General features: G+C 44.6%; 1 protein-coding gene across 1 annotated transcript in view; it reads right to left on the bottom strand.

Moving 5' to 3' along the window:
* VEGFD (vascular endothelial growth factor D) overlaps nt 1-21,578 on the bottom strand; it is a 38,268-nt gene that overhangs the window by 13,190 nt on the left and 3,500 nt on the right. Inside the window, exon 2 of the mRNA XM_034756429.1 lies at nt 2,783-2,993. Coding sequence (XP_034612320.1) covers nt 2,783-2,993 — 211 coding nt within the window. The remainder of the gene's footprint in view (nt 1-2,782; nt 2,994-21,578) is intronic.

Here is a 21,578-nt window from a genome sequence, read left to right as displayed (position 1 = left end):
GAGGGTATTCATGAAGGAGAAACAAACAGATATTTCACACGGTAGCCTGGCCAGCCATGAAACTGGTTTTCAAAGCTTCTCTGATGCACAGCGCTTCATGGTGTGATCTTCTAATCGCCCTGGTGTCTGGCTGCGCGTAATCAGCAGCCAGGCGATTTGCCTCAGCCTCCCACCCCGCCATAAAGGTCTCCCCCTTACTTTCACAGAGATTGTGGAGCACACAGCAGGCAGAAATAACAATGGGGAGATTTCTTTGGCTGAGGTCAGAGCGAGTCAATAATGAACGCCAGCGGCCTTTTAAACGGCCAAATGCACATTCTACCACCATTCTGCACTTGCTTAGCCTGTAGTTAAACAGCTCCTGACTCCTGTCCAGGCTGCCTGTGTATGGCTTCATAAGCCATGGCATTAAGGGGTAGGCTGGGTCCCCAAGAATAACTATGGGCATTTCAACATCCCCAACGGTTATTTTCTGGTCCGGAAAGTAAGTCCCTTGCTGCAGCCCTTTAAACAGAGTAGTGTTCCTGAAGACGCGAGCGTCATGAACCCTTCCCGCCCAGCCCGCGTTGATGTTGGTGAAACGTCCCTTGTGATCCACAAGTGCTTGCAGCACCATTGAAAAGTACCCCTTGCGGTTTATGTACTCGGTGGCTTGGTGCTCCGGTGCCAAGATAGGGATATGGGTTCCGTCTATTGCCCCACCACAGTTAGGGAATCCCATTGCAGCAAAACCATCCACTATAGCCTGCACATTTCCCAGAGTCACTAACTTTCGTAGCAGCACCTGAGTGATTGCTTTGGCTACTTGCATCACAGCAGCCCCCACAGTAGATTTGCCCACTCCAAATTGATTCCCGACTGACCGGTAGCTGTCTGGCGTTGCAAGCTTCCACAGGGCTATCGCCACGCGCTTCTCAACTGTGAGGGCTGCTCTCATCTTGGTATTCTGGCGTTTCAGGGCAGGGGACAGCAAGTCACAAAGTTCCATGAAAGTGCCCTTACGCATGCGAAAGTTCCGCAGCCACTGGGAATCGTCCCAGACCTGCAACACTATGCGGTCCCACCAGTCTGTGCTTGTTTCCCGGGCCCAGAATCGGCGTTCCATGGATAGAATCTGCCCCATTAACAACATGATCTCCAAAGCACCGGGGCCTGTGGTTTCACTGAATTCTGTATCCGTGTCTGTGTCCATGTCCTCATCATGCTGCCGCCGCCGCTGCCTCCTCTCCTCGTTTTTCTGGTCCTGGCTGAGCATAAACTCCACGAGAACGCGCGAGGTGTTTGCAATATTCATGAGTGCTGTCTTGACCTCAGCGGGCTCCATGCTTGCCGTGGTATGGAGTCTGCAGTGTTCACCCACCCAAGAAAAAAGGCGCGAAAATGGTTGTCTGCCGTCCGTTGCTTTCATGCAGGGAGGGAGGGAGGGAGGAAGTGAGACTGTACCCAGAACCACCTGCGACGATGTTTTTTGTCCCATCAGGCACTGGGATCTTAACCCACAATCCCAATGGGCGCGGGAGACTGCGGGAACTATGGGATAGCTATGGATTTGCTACCCACAGTGCAACGGTGCAGAAATCGACGCTAGCCCCGGTACTTGGACGCACACCACCGAATTACTGTGCTAGTGTGGCCGCACTCATTTCGACTTTATACAACCTGTATCTCAAATCCGAATTATCTAAATTCGGATTAATCCCGTAGTGTAGACATACCCTGTGACTCTAAATCCCATTCAATCACTTGCAAGCTAATTTAGTGTGGGCATTTTTGTCTGTATCTTTGTGCTCCAGCTCAGAGATGCAAATTAAGGTCCAGCTAACACAGCCAAGTCTTAGTTTAGCTAAAATGAATAAACAAAAGATGTGAAAGTGTCAGCAAAGATGTGAAAGAGGGACTGCAAATATCCTAGAAGTCATATGGGAATAGGATCACTGTTTTCTGTCTTCCACACAGGAAAGTGAATATTCTGGCTGTAGTCACATCATATCAAGTTCAAGACTGTACAATAAAAGGAACAAATCTTTTACACCTTGTTATTTCACAGCTTGTATAATAAGGGTCTGTCATATAATATCTATTCACTTCATCAAGGAACAATCACTATCTCTTTGTTTTAGTTCAATGAACTTAGATTAGATCTTGATTATCTCATTTGAAGGGAGTCGTATTTTAATTCATTCTAAGTGGGGTTCTACATTATGACTAACTTACAACTCATTCAGGTTTTAAGTCTGTTGTTTCAGCACCTACTTCCTCTCTCCAGAGAGATTTTCTCAGGCTCTTAAAGAAGATCAAGGCAGTACCTCCTTGCTAGGTAGCTCCCACCCATACATAGTGGTGGCAACCTCTCTGCTGATGAGGTGCCTTATATCAGAACACAGCTCATAAAAGTAGGAATTCCAGTGCTTTCTGTAAAGCTCATTTGTCTCTGCCTGCAGGCAAATTCCAGGACTTAGCATTTTGCTGTTGGCAGTCCCCTCAGCCAGCCTTTCCAAGCCATTCCTGCATGTTTACTTCTCTTGTTTTGTTGACTGGCAAATCCATATTTCATATATCTTTTCTTTGGCTTGTGTACAGAGAGCACTAAACCAGCTCTGACCATAAACCAGGGAGACTGTTGCCTAACACGTTCCTTCATATGATGTCTCTTTCCTTGTTCACCATTTCCCCTCTGAAGTTGGTCTATTCTAAGAATGTCTGTTTATTTAACTCTTAGTCACACATGCACTCAGTGATCCTGAAGATGAAGTTGATGACTCATGCACAACCGCACACTTACCTCTCAGTGTCTCAATGTCATAGAAAGCAGCAGCAAATCTGGTGGAGCGATGGGACGCAGATCGGGAATCTAAATGGGAGAGGCTTTTGAGTTTTAGTCTGCATTTCCACAGCTTCCAGTCCTCGGCGTGAGTGATTCGAAGCAGCTCTTCCAGACTGGCTGCATTCCTTATCAGCTGTTCTGACCGTTCCAATGCTGACAGAGATGCCCTCTACAATGAAAGAGGAACATCAGAAGGGCAGTGCACTTGCAATGTGTACAGAATGCAGTATACAAGAACCACACTTTAAAAAAACAGTAATTTACTTATAGTGAGGCAGCTCCAGGAGACATTGTGCTTGCCTGAGTCACAAAGCCTGCTGGAGCTCCTGCTGGAATGCTATGACTCTCTTCCACCCCCAAGGCAGACCTGTACCTATAAGGCCCAATCCACCTTGTTGCCTGATGTCAGTATTAATAAAATACACACATTTGTGAGAGGGTATCATGTTCCAGGACTCTACATAGAAATGCAGGGGTTTTCTGCTGACTCAGCCTGATGTAAAAATTAGTGCCCTGCCTACAGCATTATTTCTGCTGACTCAGCAGAACAGATGACTCCGAGTAGCTGTAACCAATGTGAAGATAAAGGGTTTGCATGTCTCTGAAGAAATGGGGAACCAGGGGTAAGGCCATAGACAGGGAGAAAGGGGAGGGAGGCTCTGCAGGAAGACATCCTAGGAACAAGCCAAACTCAGGAGAAAGCTTTGATTGAGGTTCATGGTTTGTTAAAGGCTAACCGCAGGAAGGGGGATGAGTTTTGGACATTAACCCAGGGTGTGCACAGAGCTGAGAGCCAGGTGGAGAGTCTGCCTGTTCACAAGAATCTTACCTGTTTTCCGGTATTAATTATTGGCCAAATCCTGCAGACCTTACTCAAGCAAAACTATTGTAGTCACTGAGAGTATTGTTCACAAGTGAATTTACAGCTGTGGCTTTAGAATATTAATTGTTATTGGAAGCGTACCGTATTTCTCTGAGTGTGTGCGGACATGTGTATTGTGCTGTGATGGGGCTTGTGGTAATAATCTTTTGCCACATGATGAAGGGCTGCCCTCCCTGGGATCTTATCTCATCAATTCTCATAAGCAAAACTTCAGTTCTTATAAGTAAAAGAACATTAAGGAAACCCCAATATATGAAATTGGTGATTGAGCAGGTAATAGTCCAAGAGCTGTATAAGTACTAAGCCAGTGCTCCATATACAGTCAGGGAGCCACCTAGGGTGACCAGATGTCCCGATTTTATGGGGACAGTCCCGATATTTGGGGCTTTTTCTTACATAGACTCCTATTACCCCTCACCCCATCCCAATTTTTCACACTTGCTGTCTGGTCACCCTAGAGCCACCATGCTGCATGAGGAGCAGTCTTCTGGACAAGATGTAAAACCAACAGCCTGACTACTTATGTTGTTAATTATCAAAACATCCATGGCATTTTTATTTTTATTTATTTATTTTCAAGAATATAGATGTTAGCTCGGATGTTCTGGCCAACTTTGTTTTGGGGTAATTACTTTCCACCTACCTAAAATTCCCTGCTTAGGTCATTTGACAAAAGTTATTCACTCCTTTCCTAAGCCTATATGTAGCGTTACTCTGTACTTTGGCCCATGGTCATGTTTCATCTTACAGGCTGCTGTGTTTCACTGGTGAGTAAAGTGATTTCTGCTGTAGTTTACATTTAGTGAAGCCTGAAAAGTGCTTTTTAACCCTTCTTGGAAATCTAGCCCAAAAGTGTAATATAAATGTGAATCGTTATCACAAATACTGAACTGCAATGCCATTCTAGTTCTGCTGATCTAGGAAAGCTGAAAGAAAAGCTGAGAAAATAATTTGTAATAAATAATTAATTGTAAGAATTTTGCCTATTTTTTTTCCATTTGCAAATTGTCTGCTTGATCCCACAGACGCTAAGAGTGTAGGACCAGTAATGAAGCACTTAACGAATAAGTAGCTCAAGTGCAGTAGAACGGAATAGAATGGCAAACACCCTCAAACAGTACCATGATGTCCTTTATTATTGCAATAAGACATTCCGGCCCAATCAACAGTGTCTGAGACTTTTAAACCAGATTTAAATTAAAGGGAATTTGTAAAATGAGACTATGATATTATGCAAATTCAAAGAGATAGCTCTGTACTTTGCATGAAGGCCAGTGGTTTGAGGAGGAATTTTTTGTTTGTTCTTTGGGGCAGGGGCGGGTGTTAAAGAGTTGACTAAGGGATTACCTAAAAATTACTATTCAGGCAAAAAAGTCTGACAACACTAAGATCAAAGAACACAATAAAGAGAAAAGCATGAACATATCTGAATGATCACTGTGAATCTATGCCTCGTCTACGCTAAAAAGCCATACCACTTTGATTATAGCTGTATAACTCTCTTCACTGTGCCAAGCCCTTCAGTTTTATAGTGCACATGAGCCAGCTGTGTACCTGCACAAGGAATAGTTCTAGGTCTTTTCATATATTAGAGTCTTGGCGGGGTGGGAAAGATTTTATAGTCATTTTCTTCTCCCCAGTAATCCCCATCCTAATCTACGGCGCCCTGGAGTACTTTACTGCTAAGGCAACAGCTGCTGAGATAAACCATTGCTCCCTTAGGAGCACTGCTTAGCCTGCTCAAAGTTTGTACCTGTTCAATGGTATGGAGAGGGAATGATGCGGGGGGCGGGGCAGGGTGATGCGAAGCCTTTGCCCTCTAGCATCTTGTATTCCATAACAATTTCCACTTCACTTACTGACAGAGATCGCCCGTCATCCTCAAAGGCCCCACCTCAAGCACAACTGTCCTTCCAGCTAAAAAGACTCCCTCCAGACTAGGGCCCTGATTCCGCAAAGCACTTAATTATGTGCCTATCTTTCAGCACATGCTTAAGTCTATCCCTATTCAGAAAAGCACTTAGAATCATAGAATATCAGGGTTAGAAGGGACCTCAGGAGGTCATCTAGTCTAACCCCCTGCTCAAAGAGCATGTGTTTAGCTTTAAGGGAGCTAAGGACATGTTTTGACTTCACTGGGACTGCTCACACCTTAAGCTAGTGCTTAAGTACTTTGCCAGATCACTTTGCCGGATCACAGACAGAGTGTTCAGGACCTTGAAGGCCATCATCCCTCAAACCATAGGGTAGATTGACCTAGCCTTCTTAAGGCTGTCACAAGAAGGGATAAGGCTGTGTAGCATTGAGAGGAAGACAGACTTCAGGTAATATTTAACTAGCCATTTCACAGTCCTACCAAAAATTCAGCAGCCTAGATTTTTTGGAGGTTGGGGAGGTTTTCTGAGTTGGGTCCCCCACTCTGAGTCAAGTGGAACAAGAGCCAGAAAAGTTTAGTTCAGAGAGTGTAATGTGGAAATTTTAGTTCTATTGGCAGGGATATTGTAATAGACTGTGTTTCTCCTATTTCCAGTCAGATCACATTGTGTATACATGATTTTTCATAATTTAAGAGAATTCAAAAATAAAAACTTTTTAAAAGAGTGTGAAAATGCAGCAAACCTGTTAATTATCCATAGCCTGTGAACTCTGAGACACAAAGGATTCTACTGTATTATGCACTGTTTCTTGTGACAGAGAGGCAATGGATATTGTTTGATACCGAAATCATCCAAGAACATACACGTCTCGTCAAAGAAATTGTTCTAAAAATGACCCCGTACAGTGAAAACATGAAAACTCTAATACTTTCAAATAATAATACACGTGAAGCACCATATGGTTGCCTGGTGCTGTAAAACATGTAGAAGAGGACATGATCATGCCTGCTTATTGCTACAAATCTACAGCAGACAACACATATTACACACACACACACAGAGGCCAGAAAGCCTTATCTTAAAACAGTGCAGCTGTGCCAGTTTTAGACATGAAAAATCATGGAAAGGCTCCCCGGAAGATGGGTGCATTAGCATTTCAAATGTTTTTTCCTCCCTCCACCACAGCCTCCCTTTGGGGACAAAGGTTTAAAGTTGATTGAAACACAAGGGCAGTGAGCATTGCACAGCCAAGGAAGAGGGGGAGCAGTTTGAGGAGTGCTGCTTATCAAGGGCCTGATCCTGCACCATTAAAGTCAATGGGAGCTTCGCGATTTACTTCGGTGAGTATAGGATCAAGTCCCAAAAGCATGAAAAGGAGGGGAGCTCCCCTGTGCTTCAGCAGATGATGGGAGCTGCATTTTCTCGGCTATCTCTGACTTCACGCAATGTGCAGAGCACACCTCCCACTCACCTCTCACTGCCCTGATCCTATCCCTTCTGCATTCTTTTCACGTTCCAGACATGGCTTCTTCTGCTGGTCCATACCCTGGTCTGTGCCAGGCAGCCCATCTCTACCTTCTTTCACTTCAATTGGGTCTGCAACCATCTCCTGTCTGCCCACTCCATCTCACACTGCTCTGATCCTCACTGTGCTTTCTAGTTCGGTGTCAGACACTCCTTATGCCAAGACTCTACCTTTGGAAATAAGTCTGGTGGGGTCTGATCAGACTTACTTGTGGTCAGGTAGTTCAGTCTCAGGAGGGTTGGTCAGGCTGGAGGATTTTGGTGCTGAAGGATCTCTCACTCACTGTCTTCCCCTTTCCTTAAGCTCAGTCCAGGAGGATATGGAAATATCTGTCATGTCCACTGTTGTTATTATTTGTATTGTGACAGTACCTAGTCATGGACTGGGATCCCATTGTGCGAGGCACTGTACACACAGCTAATAAAACCACTACCCATGCCTCAAAAAGCTTACCATCTACAATGCTTTGGGAGAGTCATAGATTCATAGATTCTAGGACTGGAAGGGACCTCGAGAGGTCATCAAGTCCAGTCCCCTGTCCGCATGGCAGGACCAAATACTGTCTAGACCATCCCTGATAGACATTTATCTAGTCATAGATAGACTCATACACATGACCCTAAAGTGAACAAAATCACGTTTCACGCTATTTCATGGTGAATCTGACAAGTTTTACAATGTTCAAATACCAAAAAGCACACACTACAAATGACAAAACACAAATGCTATGGCCTGCAGTAAGAGGTTCTGCAGGAAGACACAAATAACAAATATCAAACAAAGTCTTATGTTTACATAACTGATCCCAGGCTCTTTGGTTTACAACTATTTGTAATATTATTTTTGAACTGTAAGAACGGATTCCATACCAGAAGGTAATAATCATATTTGTACTAGTGTCAAGTTGTATGTTTTTCCATAACACTGAACTCTCAGATTTTCCAAAGCTATCCTTCAACAATAAGAGGAAAATCTGTTTTCCTGCACTGAGCTATGAACAATCTCACAGACATCAAGAAACAATTCCTCAGGTCAACTTTGGGATGTTTAGATACTTATAACTTTTTGTATTTCCAGAAGAAGCCATAAAGAGCTAACATCTATCTTCTCTCTAATAATTTGAGACGTGTGCAGAACCCTAAAACTCTCTAAAATAGGTAACACTGGAATGGAAAAGACGACGGTGCGAGCAAAGGCCTTTCCAACTTGATTTACAAAGACAAGGCCAGGTCCTCGGCGAGTATGAATTAGGTATAGCTCCACTGAATTCAATAAAGTGCTGATATACATCAGATGACGATCTGGCCCACAGACTATACAGTATACCTATAAAGTGCAAACTCAGCCCTGTCCTGAGATTGGGTTTTACTGACAAAACAATCCACAATCAGATGACACAAATATCAGTAACACCTACTCCCTAGCTCCTAGGTTTCCTTCCCAAGGATTGCTCAGCCCACACCCTACATCTTAACTCTCTGTAGAGCCATCTGCACCAGTAAGTCAGCAGAACCCACCTAACACTTTCCCAGCAGGATCAACATCTGCTAACAGGGTGGAGATGCTTAAGACTAATAAACTGCTGGTCTGTTACAGATGGATTTTGCACTTTTGATTTGTTTGGACTTTGGACCATTCATCATCTCATGCAGGAATTTTGCATAAATGGAAAAAGATGAGGGCAAAGTAATAAGAAAAGAAAGACATACTCAGGTCTTAAATTCATATGAGGAACTGTAAAAGAAACAAGCGTATCTGCAAATCAAAAGCCACTTTCTTCAAGGACTGCAACAGTCAGCTTCTTCACTTAGGGAAATGTATCCATCATGAAGGCTATCCAGCGCAGAACGAGAGACAGAAAGCTTGACTAAAAACCAAAGTTGCATTTTCATTAATTTGATGATGGTCCCACTTGTACCTTTCACTCTATATTCAAACACATTACAACCCAAGAAAGGCCTCACGAATACCTTATTTAACCGATAAAATCATCTCCCCAAAGTCCTACCCACACCACCTTCACACCTAAGCAAACGTTCCAGTGCTTTCCAGACTCACAGACATGCATGCTGTTGTAATGAGCACTACATAAATAGCAATGGAAAGCTTAGCTATGACTCCTATGTCTCAGGCCAGGGAAAGGGAGACCTCAATAATATTGCCCTGTTTAATGAAGCACTGATACAGCTTCTCAGTGGCTAAGCTATAAAGAGAAGCCAACTGCTGTATCTCGACAAGGAGAGAGTCTGCATAACACAGTGTGGAGATCTTGTAAATACCATGTTACAAACATTTTAAAATAAGTTTGAAATAAATCTCTTTTTAACATTAATCCGTTTATCCTGGGAGAGCGCTACTCACAATGTAGCATGAGCGCCTGGACAATTTCAAACCTTACAGCTGACATCTGAAAATGTAAAAGGGACAAAAAATCTGGATGTGAATTTCTTCATCCTGGTAAGTAAGTAGGAGTACTGTTACATTCATGAGAAGTCATGTGGAAGGTGGTGAGATGAAATAATCACAATCTTTTTATCTAGTTATCTGTTGTATAACTTCCAGTGCTGCTTGGATGCTATCCTCAGAACTATGGCTGATCCAGCCTTTAAAATAATCTGTGTATTAATCACCACAGCACTGAAATGGCCAGTTACTTTGGTGTCGCATGTCTTTGTGTGGTGTATCTGAAAATAACCTAGTTTTTATTCATATTTATTCCCACATGTATATGTACAGAAAATGCATTATCAGTAGCCAATATGGGACCAGTTTGCAGAGACATGGAACACCCATAGCTCCCATCAACCTCCACTGGAATTGTGGATACTTGGTACCCCTGGATACTAGAGCTTATGAGAGGATGTGGCTACTTGTGTGTAGAGCTGTGAAAAGAATCAATTTTTCAGTTCAGAGGCTAAACTGAAACATTTTTAAAAAATATGAATTTGTTTTGGGTTGAGCCAGAGTGAAATTTGTTTGGTGAAACAAAATGTCCCCAAAGTGTTTGTTTTCCATTAATTGAAAGGTTTTCTTTTGATTTTGAGGTTTTTAAAATGTTTTTACATTTAAAAAATTAAACTGTGGGAGATTCCAAAATGAAACATTTTTCTGGAATTAAAAGTCAAAATGTTTCCTTCCAGAATGAAACAAACCATTTCAACATTTCTGGGTTTTTTTTTTTATATCCAGCTAAAACAATTTGCCAAAATTGACCCAAATCTGCAAATTGTTTAGGATGACCCAATCTGAAAATTTTCAGCAAAAAAATATTTTGCACAAAAAGTTTTGCCCAGTTCCACTTGTAGAATTACTTGGGTATTACTTGGGTAATAGCAAATCTCCTTCCCTCCCAGCCTACCCCATCAGCAGCTTATGTCAAGCCACCACAAAGACCCATATATTATGTGGAGGCTCCTCTGTTTCGCCATCCACTCTTAGGTTTAAGCAGTGGTGGCAGGCTTGTGTGGGCTCTGCAGCGGCATGAACGCCACTTGAGGAATTCCAATATCATCATCATTACTATTATTATTACTGTACAGCCTAGGAGCCCTAGTCAGGGATCAGGACCCCATTGTGCTAGGTGCTGTACAAACACAGAACAAGACAGTCTCTATCCCAAAGAGCTTACAATCTAAATAAAAGACAAGAGATAATGGATAGATACAGGCAGCTGGGGAAGTACAAGGAAGTGAGACAATATTGTTGAGAATGATAGGCAGTAGTCTGGGAAACCAGCAGCTGAATCGTCCTGTTTTTTGTAGACTTATAGTGCAACAGTGACTTTCACATTTGCAGTGCTCTATACTAAAATTATGAGAGAAAACCTTGAGCAGCTTGAAAACATCAGACTTGCAAGAGTAAATCAAAGCCTTATTAATAACCAACTGTAGTACCCTATAAAATCCTGTATCAAGAGTCCAGCTTTACCATATGTCTAACAAACTAGAATCTGGCTTACCGTAATTATGACATCACCAGCAATGGTATGTCATTTCTGAGTAGCATTATGGAAATTCTCTATTTCTCGACATTCCATCTGAACAATATTTCTGAATCTATATCAGCTATGAAATCATGACACATGAATTCCCATCTGTAACACTATCCACTGTGAAGTACTTGCCTATAAGTATTATTATAAATGTTATAAATTATAAATTAGCAAAGTATTTGATTTGCACATTGCACATGATAATCATTAGCTACAGTAATGTGCAAATCAAGCACTTTGCTAATTATCAACGTGATCCTAAACAAGTAATTACATGTTTTGGCTTCCTAGTAATAGAGTTCCAATATTAACATTGCTGTCTTGTATGAAATGGGCTGATCCTGAACTTGATGGCCTCTTGCTTTGTTATAGGAAGCCGGCTTAATATTCATACAGTAAAGTTCCATGTCCTCATTCTAGCTTTAAGTGGTCATTATTTGGCTGTTAAATATTGCGCACCTGTCTGGCTGGACAGCTCACTTACCAAATTTCTGGACGTGCAACTTCATTCCATGATGGATTAAAATGAACACTCGTTCAATAGTTTCCCACTGTGGCACATGTGCTCCTACCCAAAATCGAGAGAGACACACACACAGCTCATGAGTACAGGCGAACCACGGCCAACTTGAGTTTACAAATTCAGGACTACCTCCAGAACCTTCCAAAGACACATCTGAAATCTTGCAAGGTTTTTAGGGATTGGGCTAAAGTTCTTAAAGCATCCTCATTCCATCCTGAGTCACACTAGAAAGAGTTCTGGGATAATGCTAATGTCCCAAACGAACATCTGGTTGCCAACCCCACTAAAAAACTCCTAGGCTTCAACCTACCCTGGAAACAATGGTCTGCATTGAACCATTTCAGAACTTTGCACAGCAGACGTTGTCATCTCTTACAGCTCTGCAAAATGAGAGACAATGCACAATGTACAGTGCACGCCAGTTGCAAACTACAGATCACATTGTAAATCAGTGCCCGCTTTGATTGTTTGCCGGTGGCATGTCAGACGTATGCCAAACCACTTCTGAAGCTACTCACTGGTTCACTAATCTGGATTTAAGTTATTTGAACATTGCTACTCACCTCTTTTGCCTTAGGATAGGAAATTTGCCTCTAACACTTTAGAAAAAAGTGTAAGCTATCCCATTGTATTGGGATTTCTGTATCATACAAATACCATATAGTTTGTTGTCATTATTATAGCAGGGCCCATACAGTGATGAGCTGGAGGGGCTCACAAAAGCTGCTTGTTGACAGAGCCAGTTTGGGGGCCCTGTAAAGGAGAATTTTATCTTTACTTTTTTAAAAGGCAGTCTCTAGCTCTTTCCCTTGCAAAGATAACCTTGAAAATGTAAACGTGTTGGGCACAAATGGAGTGCTAGGATTGACAAGACTATGCAGCTGGGCTCAATTTCTGCAGCAGGAAGTTGGAAAAGACTTAAAGATTCCCCCTCTGCCCCTCCGTACACATTGGTTATGTAAATTGTGTCAGTTATGTTTGGGGTATATTCCAAAATCTCCAGCGTGGCCCTCTGCATAGTGATGTGATAATCATGGACAGACAGCAGCAATTGTTTCACAACACGCTCCAAAATGCTAAGGCTGTTAAAGTATTCAGCCCTCTCTGAATACGCTCTTTACCGCCATGACCTCTTGCATCTTCCCCCCATAGCTATAGGTCCACATAGGCAATGCACTGTTAGTCCCTGCAGCTCCAAGCCAGCTGCTCCAGCAATGCATGGGGAAGAGGAGAAGACATGGCCAAGTTGCTGCTACACGAAGTGAGAGTCCTGCAGCCCAACTCTCTCCCTATTAGTGCCTGCCTGCCCAGCTGTCAACCAAAGTTTGAAGAGCTCATACTGGGAGGGAGCCTGGAGCTCTGTACTCCCACCTGCTAGCCTAGGCGAGATCCATCGGCTACTCACAAAAGCTAGGGGAGACCTCCCACATTCATTGGACACCTGCCTGCATCAAGAAGTAAAGAGGGTCCATTTCTCCAACTGACCACACCCTACCCACAGAAGGGACCTCCTCTCCACCCATCCAGCCCCTCTACAGTCAGAGAGCAGGACAACCTGCCTGCCACCACTGCTGTAAAAGAAGCTACAGGATAACATGTCTGGCACCACCAGCCTGGTGTGAGGAAGAGCACAGGAGCATGGTGGGTTGTGAGGTACTGGGGCCCAGGGGAGGGATGGAAGGATGGAGGTGGAGGAGTCTGTAATGGGTGGATTTAAGGGAGTAAAAAATATGTAAAATTAATCAGGTTTTGTCTGGAGTTTGTGTGAGGGAGGATGGGATTGATGGATTTGTGTTAGGGGGAGTATTCTATCCAGGGAATGTCACATGTATCACCGACAGAGGGGGAATATTTCAGGGAGCTCCTCATTAAAATCTTGGCAGCACATTCTTGGACCAATACCTAAAACTTCAGTGACAGGGAAACATGCTTATCATTTCCAACTGTGCGATCCCATGCATGAGGAAAAGTTTCTTTCTATCTCCCATATCCTAGTAACTCACTCCGTGAAATAGGAGGTTTAATTCATCTTCTGCTTCTTAATCTTCACATTCATAGCTACAAAATGGTCATAAAATGGCTACTGGCTTAGCTGAATGTGGTCTGTTTTCACAGCAAAACGGTATTAGTTACACTGTGATTTCAAGGAAGCAGCTGTTCTATATTTTGATTGATTTCGTCCACTGGAATTGCATCCTTTGAAAAGATACAGCAAATGCAGATCGGACTTCTAGCACTTCAACAGCATGCTTATGCTATCAAAGCCCTCAAAGACATATGCAAAGTAACGTGCTTTGGTTCCTACCTCTGGGTTTCACTCTGGGCCTTTGAATTGGATGAACTCAAAAACTCAAAGGAAGCAACAACAAAAAAAAGACCCTGCAGATTTTCACCAGATTTTAAGGTAAAGCCATAAATAAACTCAGGTCAATTCAATTTTTTGTCACGCTTGCTGCAGTTAAGTGCTGCAAATATTTTATCAAAAGGCATCTCACAAATATATTCCCTCCCCCTCCCCCTGTTAGCCAGTAGTAGCTTTTGTAGTAAAAGGTGGGGAGGTGGGTGTATGCTTGCAGGAAGGAGTCGGGGAGGGTTTAGGGAGTCAGTTTGCTCTTCCATTTAAATAACACTACTTCTCAGAATCAGATGGCAAGGTTTATGAATGATAGCAAGCTCTCAATGAGTTTGGAGTTAGTAACATAAACATTTCACACCGCTCTAATACAGATCTCTTGGTTTTCTTACTGAAGTGCAGAGTCGGCCAAGAGAACACAAACCACACACCATTCTGGAGGCTAATCACAGAGACAGCAGACCCACAGCTAAATAATGGGCCTGATGGAGCAGTGCAGAGCTGTCCCTATACTCTAGCTAGATTGGTGCAAAGGAGCCATAGGACAGCTTCAATCTCTCTCCTTGGAAGGTCCACTGCTATGGGGAGCTTCACCACCACCACAGGCCTGGCTGCAGGGCCCATTCCAAGGCAGAGGTAGCATGTGGCAGGCATAGATCTGTGCCCCAGCAATTCTTCGCCCTTTTAGTGGCCCTGAGGATGGCTCCAGGGTCTGTACCTGAATAGGGAAGATGCCAACTGCATTCCATCCATCCTTGGCTGGTGGCTGATTGGGGCCCATGTTTTCATCTCAATTATTATTGTTTTTAACGTATGTGTGCTGCCCACGGCCCCCTCCTCTAAGTGTTCAGTCCAGATCCTTGTGGGGCTAAGGAGCTGCGCAGGCAGGAGGAGAGCTGGGGAGGCTGCCGCTGCTGCTGCAGCCAGACCACCTCCTACTTATACTGGGGGAGCCAGAGAAAAAGACTGTAGGGAGACTCTTAAAGCTCCTGGATGGGAAACCACTGAGTGGGGAAGCAGCTGACAAGCTCAGTGAGAAGAAGACAGGGAGGAGAAGCAAGAAGGGCAGCTACGGGGAGGCAGGAAGAGGAAAGAAGCAGGGCTGGAGGTGGTGGGGACCTGCCCCATCTCAGCCCACTTGCCCACAATAGTTGACGTAGTGGATTCCATACCCCTTTCTCACGCACGCGCATGCTTCCCCATGCAAAATCCAACAGCTTGGGATGTGAAGAGGCATCAGTGAATTCCATCATAAATGCACTGGGATTGTCTAAGTCAGTCAGTATGAGCCAAATGGTACCATCTGCTTGTAGCTCTTATTAAAACATTCTTTGGACCATTGTTTGTATAAATACCATATTCACCCATACTTTCCTGTGATGCTGTAATATTTTCTTTCCAAATTGACATTAGGCTTGGAACAGTACCGAATTCCACTCCAGACACTAATTAGTAATATTGATCACAGAGAATATTAGGAGCTAGTTTAATACTGTGACAGGATACACATGTCAAGAAACGTTCTATTACACGGGTATATGAATGTTTCCAGGGAGTTGCCATTTTAGTTTGGTAACTGTCCATTATTTGCAAGGTCCAGGGCTTTGGACAATGATTCTGGACTGTTCCAGACATGGAGAAGCAAGTTAGAGAATCTGAATATGCACTATTCATTGCAAATATTCTTTTAATGCCGTGGAGCTTTCTGTTGTTTTGCCCTTTCGTCAGTATCCGGTTCTGACCTGTGCTGTTTAATAAATGGCTTAGAACTTTGACTAGCCAATCAAAAAAGCAGAATTTCTAAATGTCACTGTATAATGCAGAGCGACTGGCATTACTGACTGAACTTATGTTACCTTGCCCACATGAATACAATTTCCTGGAAGTGTAATTTTTCTTAAGTAATATTTCCCCAGCCGTTCAGTCAAGTATCCAAAGGAAAAAGCTTATGAATCATGTTCCTAATTCAACTTAAAGGGCTTGACCAATTGTGTGCATCACTCTCCACTGGCAGCACTACAAAGAGTACACCAGCAAGATGCAAACTTCTTGCGCTTGAACAGGAGCCAAACTTAACTCTTAAGTTCCATGCAAACAGCACTGTTGCAGTCGTGTCATCAGGCACAGCATGAAACCTGTTGTGTTTCAAACCCACAGCTAGAAAAGTGCCTACGGCTGAAATACAGCCACCCGCAAAACAAGCCCTGGAATCGACCCTTTCCAAACCTCAGTGTGATGCCCATTCAGTCTTGCAAAATGTCATCCATTCCATAGCATGCCTCCAGCTGGCTACCTGATGCAGTTCTGTTTAGATCCCAAGGACCCTAGATGGCGTTGTATCACCAGCTAAGGAGACAGAAGTCATAGACTAGAAATTATATTTTGTGAGTGTGTGTGGGGGGGGGGGGGAGGAAGAGTAGGCACGTAGATGCAGCTCAACAAGCGGAATAATCTGAACATGAGCAAACTAGTATGCTGTGTTTGTTCGCTCTGCCATCTATTTATACAGAAAACCGTGACTACTTTGTATAATCATCATGAAAGTCGAAATTCTGCCTGGCCCCTCACACGGGCACACAGTGTTGGGTGGGGAAAATGTTGCAAGGACCTTTCTCCTTCTGCCCTGCCCCTGCACAGTTTGTGCAAGAGCTAGGCACAGTACCCCTAAGGGGATGGGAAGGAGACAGGGCAGATCCATAGTAACCCCAAAGGGACGGGCACAGTGCAAGGGGAGTAAGGATGTAGTACCACATGTGCAGGGCCATTCCTGCGGGGTGCGGGGCCCGGGACAAATCAGCTTTCCTGCTAGTCTCCTCGCCATCCACCCGGCGCACCTGGCCACTGCTCACCTCCTCACCCAACCCCACCGTCCGCCTGTCACTTACCTCCTCACCCGCCTGCCCGCCGCTCACCTCCCCGCTAGTCTCCTTGCCGTCCATCCAGTGCTCCCACCCCACCGCTCTGCCTGCTGCTCTCCTCCTTGCCGTCCGCCTGCCTGTTACCTCTTCATTCACCTCCTCATACTGCTTGCCCGCCCGCCTCCTCACCTGAATATCAGGACAAACGGCATCCCGACTGTACATCGGTCGGGATGCGGGTCAAAGGGCTAAATATCGGGACAGTCCCGATTTTATTGAAGCGTAGGGTCTCCCAAAGCGCCCCGATTCGTCCTACCCAAGGGACGGCTCTGCACGTGTGCTTTCATTGTGTGCCAGCAAGCTCTGAGAGGTATCCTGCCTCCTTAGAGCAGAACGCCTCCTACTGCTCACCTGGGGCAGTTGGGCACCCCTCCACTCCATACTATGGCTGTGCCTTCAGGGCAGGAGTTAGCCTAAGGGACTGAAAATGATGTTTATTTTAAATCCCCTTTTGATATAGCAGTGGTCAGCTTTTATAAGTGCACTCACTCACTTGCTATATCAAGAGATTTTAAAATAAACATAGTCCCCCGTCCCTTCACTATAACAACACAACTGCTATGTGAGGTTTTTATGATAATGATTTTTAAAAAGCCCTCAACAAAACCAAATCTAGATTTAAACCAGTGCATAAGAATACGCTGCTTCAAGTGGATGGTGAATGGTCAATACTGTGCTTGTGAGTAAACACTACTCAGGCCTCATCCACACTGGGGATTGCAGCAAGTCACTGGAGTACCTGCACCAGTACAAAACCACTACTGCAGACAGGCAAATCTGCTACAAGCCCCAATTTGCACCAGAGTAGCTTACCCCATTTTCAAGCAGGCTAGCCTTGTTTCTGCTTTGTTTGTCTATGCTAGGAGTTTGCACCAGTGCAACAACACTGATGACTGGTTGCTGGTGGTACAGCTGAAGCAAATCTCTCATGTAGACAAGGCATGAGTAAGGGATGCAGAGGAAGACCACCAATAAGCCAGTGTTTGCTATATCCAAGTTTCTTGCTTATTTTTATCTCACTGTGATCACCAACCAGCAGAATGGTGACCCCCTCATGACTGTCTGAAAATGTCTTCCAATCCCCATCTACCATAGCTTCTCCCCACCAGTTTTATAGCCTTCCAATTGTGGGCCAAGATTGATGTCCATGTTTAGTTAGCTGCTGTCTTTAGTTCAAACAGCTGATTGATTGAAAGCATCTGCCAGCCTGTGTTTGATTACCCTGAACAGCTCATCGTATTAAGAGAGGTCTGCTGAATCTCCAGACATTACATTTCCTACTGAGATTTCTCCTGCTGTTTCTCATGACCAAGAGTTGTGCTAGCTAAGGTAACAGCATTATTAGTTTCCTTTCCAAATGGATAAGAAAAGAGTCAAGGACTGATGCAGTGTGGGATGGCAATAAAACAGAATTCTGCTTTAATCTTCCTGTGTTGCTTTGAAAGTTGATGAGCGATAGAAGCCAGGAACAAACCGGCTTTCTCCATGATTTACCGGAGGGAAATCGTACTCTCCAGGGGAAGCATAGGAACATTTTGCAGCTTTTGTAAGCTATTGCTCATAGTGACTATCAACTTCAGTCACAGTAAATCAACATCAGCAAAGGTACAGCAAAAGCAAGAACTATTGTTGAAAGCCACTGTTTCATGCTGGTAGTTTCAAGCAGTTTGCTAACTGCTATAGAAAGTGAGGTGTAAGGAACACTGAAGAGATGCCTAGTTAAAAGGGGGGAATGTTTTCCAGCAGCCTTGAAACTCCCTTTCAATTGGTCACTGTGTGCTAGGTTCTGCTTGTAGCCTGCACAAGGAAAGAGTCAGATGTGATAGGAAATTCACTGACTTGGCTTGTTACGAAAGGTGGGCAAAATCTTCTGCAGAACAGAGCCACTGATCACAGCTGGTACTCGAGAAGGAACTAGGATGCTGTGTTTTAGATTTGCAAAATCTCCTCTATTGGATTTTGGTTTTTCAGGGTGTTGCATCCTACAAGCTCATCTTTAAGCAGGTCAGCCTCAGAGTTTAATGTCACACACTTACCCCACAGCTTCCAATTTCCTGACCTCAACAGCAGGGTTATAGATGGCACTGCACTGATGCATAGTTTTGTCTGAAAGACAATGCCAGTATTGTCATTAAGGGACAGAGCGTGACTGGCTTTTGGAAAGGAAAAGTAGAACCTCCCTCCTCCTTGGGCACCCTGCATGAAGACCATTTACATTCACACTCCCTGTGATCGCAGAGGTGTAAGGCATGCTCTAGCTATGTGCCCCTGGGGATGAAGATCATATTGAAGGCAGACCCGTGGCCCCCTTTCTCCAAATTGTGCAGCAGAGCAAGCTGGGTGGACTGGTGAGGGCCATGCCACAGGAATGGATGTACCAGTTTTGCTCTGGAGGCAGTTTGGTAAGCCTCCTGTGGGAATCCCAGTCTGATGGGCCTCCGGAAGACTGTTGGACTGCAAATGGCCTCTACAGGTTTAACTGTATGAGTGTGGGGTGCCTAGAAAAGGGGTGGTTTTAACTGTGTGTGGATGCATGAGTAATTACAGTGGTTTTCACGGGGCTGGGGAATATCTAGAATCCCTTACCTTGCAGTTAAGCCTAGCAGAGGAGTTCCAGCCCAATGGTCTTCCTCAGGTCTGTAAGCCCAGGGCTCCTCTCTAATAACTACAGGAGGTCTGCCAGAGGGAGCAGACTTCAGCAGGAGAGGTGGGCTGTGAATCTGACAACTTTGGCTTCATCTCTCCCTTTCAAAGAGGGGTTAGCAGAGGGTGAAAAGGGTCAGGGAAAGTTGAAGCCCAAGTTTCAGAGATGAGGAACTTGCAGCTCCATTACAGCGGTAGTGTTGGAGAACAGAAGTAGCTGATGGATCGGAGCAGTTCCATTGGCTTTTCTTGGTGGAGATCAGTTGGGTTATGATGAATAAAAGGAATTAGAATTTAATTTTAAAGTTCTGGAAAAAGTGGCCTATAGATGGTTGGGGTTGTTTAGCCAGCAGATTCCTAAAAATAAGAGGCTGTCAGGATAAAATTTCAACAAGGGAACATTTCTTAATGTTTTCTCTGAAAAAATTAATAAATAGTCTTCTAAAAATTGACATGAAAAATGCAATTGTTGTCTGAACAGCCAGTGTGCCAGATTTTACAGCCTGAGTCCAATCATTAAAGTGTGAATTAGGCGGCTTTCCAATTTTGTGCCAATCGCAACACGACCTCCGCTGTAGAGTCACTACTGATGCCTGCCATTATTTTAGATGGGGCTGGCAGCATTACCTATTATGAAGGATGCCCCACACTTCCCATTAGAAGACCTTGTTTTCAGTTGCTCATAACTTTACCAAACTTTAAATGTTCAGGATGAACTTTTTCCTGGCAAATGTCAGCCTCTGGCTGAATTTTGTTTTTGGAAAGTTTCAGACAAAATGCTTCAGCCATTTCCGTGAATGAGTTTACAGAAAAATACACCATTTTAGCTCATGTTAAAAAACTGGTGACCTTTAATTTAGAAGCTCCCACTCCCCCCGGGCTGTGGAGCAGTTGCTTGAAGTTTGATAAGGTGGCCTTTGTGTCAGGAATGTGCCTTTTGCTTTTCCCATTAAAATCCACCCAAATTATCAGCCTTTGAAAAAGCACAGCTCTCACACGTTCTGTAGAGATGATTTATAGTTTAACAGCTGAAATCTCTAACGGTTCCATCTGCACTGAGCATGCTCCTGCCCAGGGTGAGCAGGACTTTCCCTGTAATTGCAGCTAAGGATGGCTGGGCCAGACACAGGCCCCAAAACTGAAAGCAGGGAGTCTGTCTCTTTGGTGCATGCAATGCCCAATCTTCTAGGCTCAGGCAGTGTGGAGAAGGACACTGCCTAATTTGAATGCACAGGGATCAAGAGCCAGACCTGAGGGTGGGTGGGGAGTAGATTGGGATAAGGGGCCGGAGGTGGAGGGGGGAAGACTGGCACTGGAGGCTGGCAGGGAGGGAGATGGTGGCTGGGACTGGGACCAAGGGAGGGAAATGGGAGGGCGAGGGGAGACGTTGAAGCTGGGGCAGGGAACTGGGATCAGAGACAGAGCTGGGGAGTGAGGGGGGTTGGAACTGTCAAGACTGAGATTGGGAACTACTGGGCAGGGGAGACATATCTAGCAAGGAGCCAGGGTGTGAGGGGACAACTGGGACAGGCTGGGCAAAGAGCTGGACAAGGAGCCCGGTGAGGTGGGGACATTGAGACTGGAGGGGGAGACTGAGATTGGGAGCCAGTGGGAATTGGGAGGATGGGCAGAGGGATCAATGAGTAGATGATGGGGAGAGAAACAGCTTAGATGGAGATGCTGGGAGGGGAGGAACTGGGACTGGCGGGGCAAGGAGACTGGGACTGGGTGTGGGGAGGGGGCAGATGGTTTCTCAGAGGGGAAAACTGGGACTGGTTGGGCAAGGATACCTGGAGTGGGATGAGGAACTAGAGAACTGAATACCAGTTAGATGAGGAGAAGGGGTCTGGCATGAGGAGCTGGGAGTAGGGAAGAGACTGGGCAGGGCAGAAGGGCTCAAGCTTGGGGTGAGGCCTGTAGGATTCCCAATGCTGTATTTCAAAATAAGGGACTATTCTCTTAGCATCCCCGCCCCACCCCTCCTTCTGATATTATTAGTTTCATCAATAATAATTAATAAGCGGTACTCGTCTACATTCAC

The sequence above is a fragment of the Trachemys scripta genome, chromosome 1 (assembly GCF_013100865.1).
Source record: "Trachemys scripta elegans isolate TJP31775 chromosome 1, CAS_Tse_1.0, whole genome shotgun sequence".
NCBI classification, from domain to species: Eukaryota; Metazoa; Chordata; order Testudines; family Emydidae; genus Trachemys; species Trachemys scripta.
This window is presented reverse-complemented; position numbering and strand designations above follow the sequence as displayed.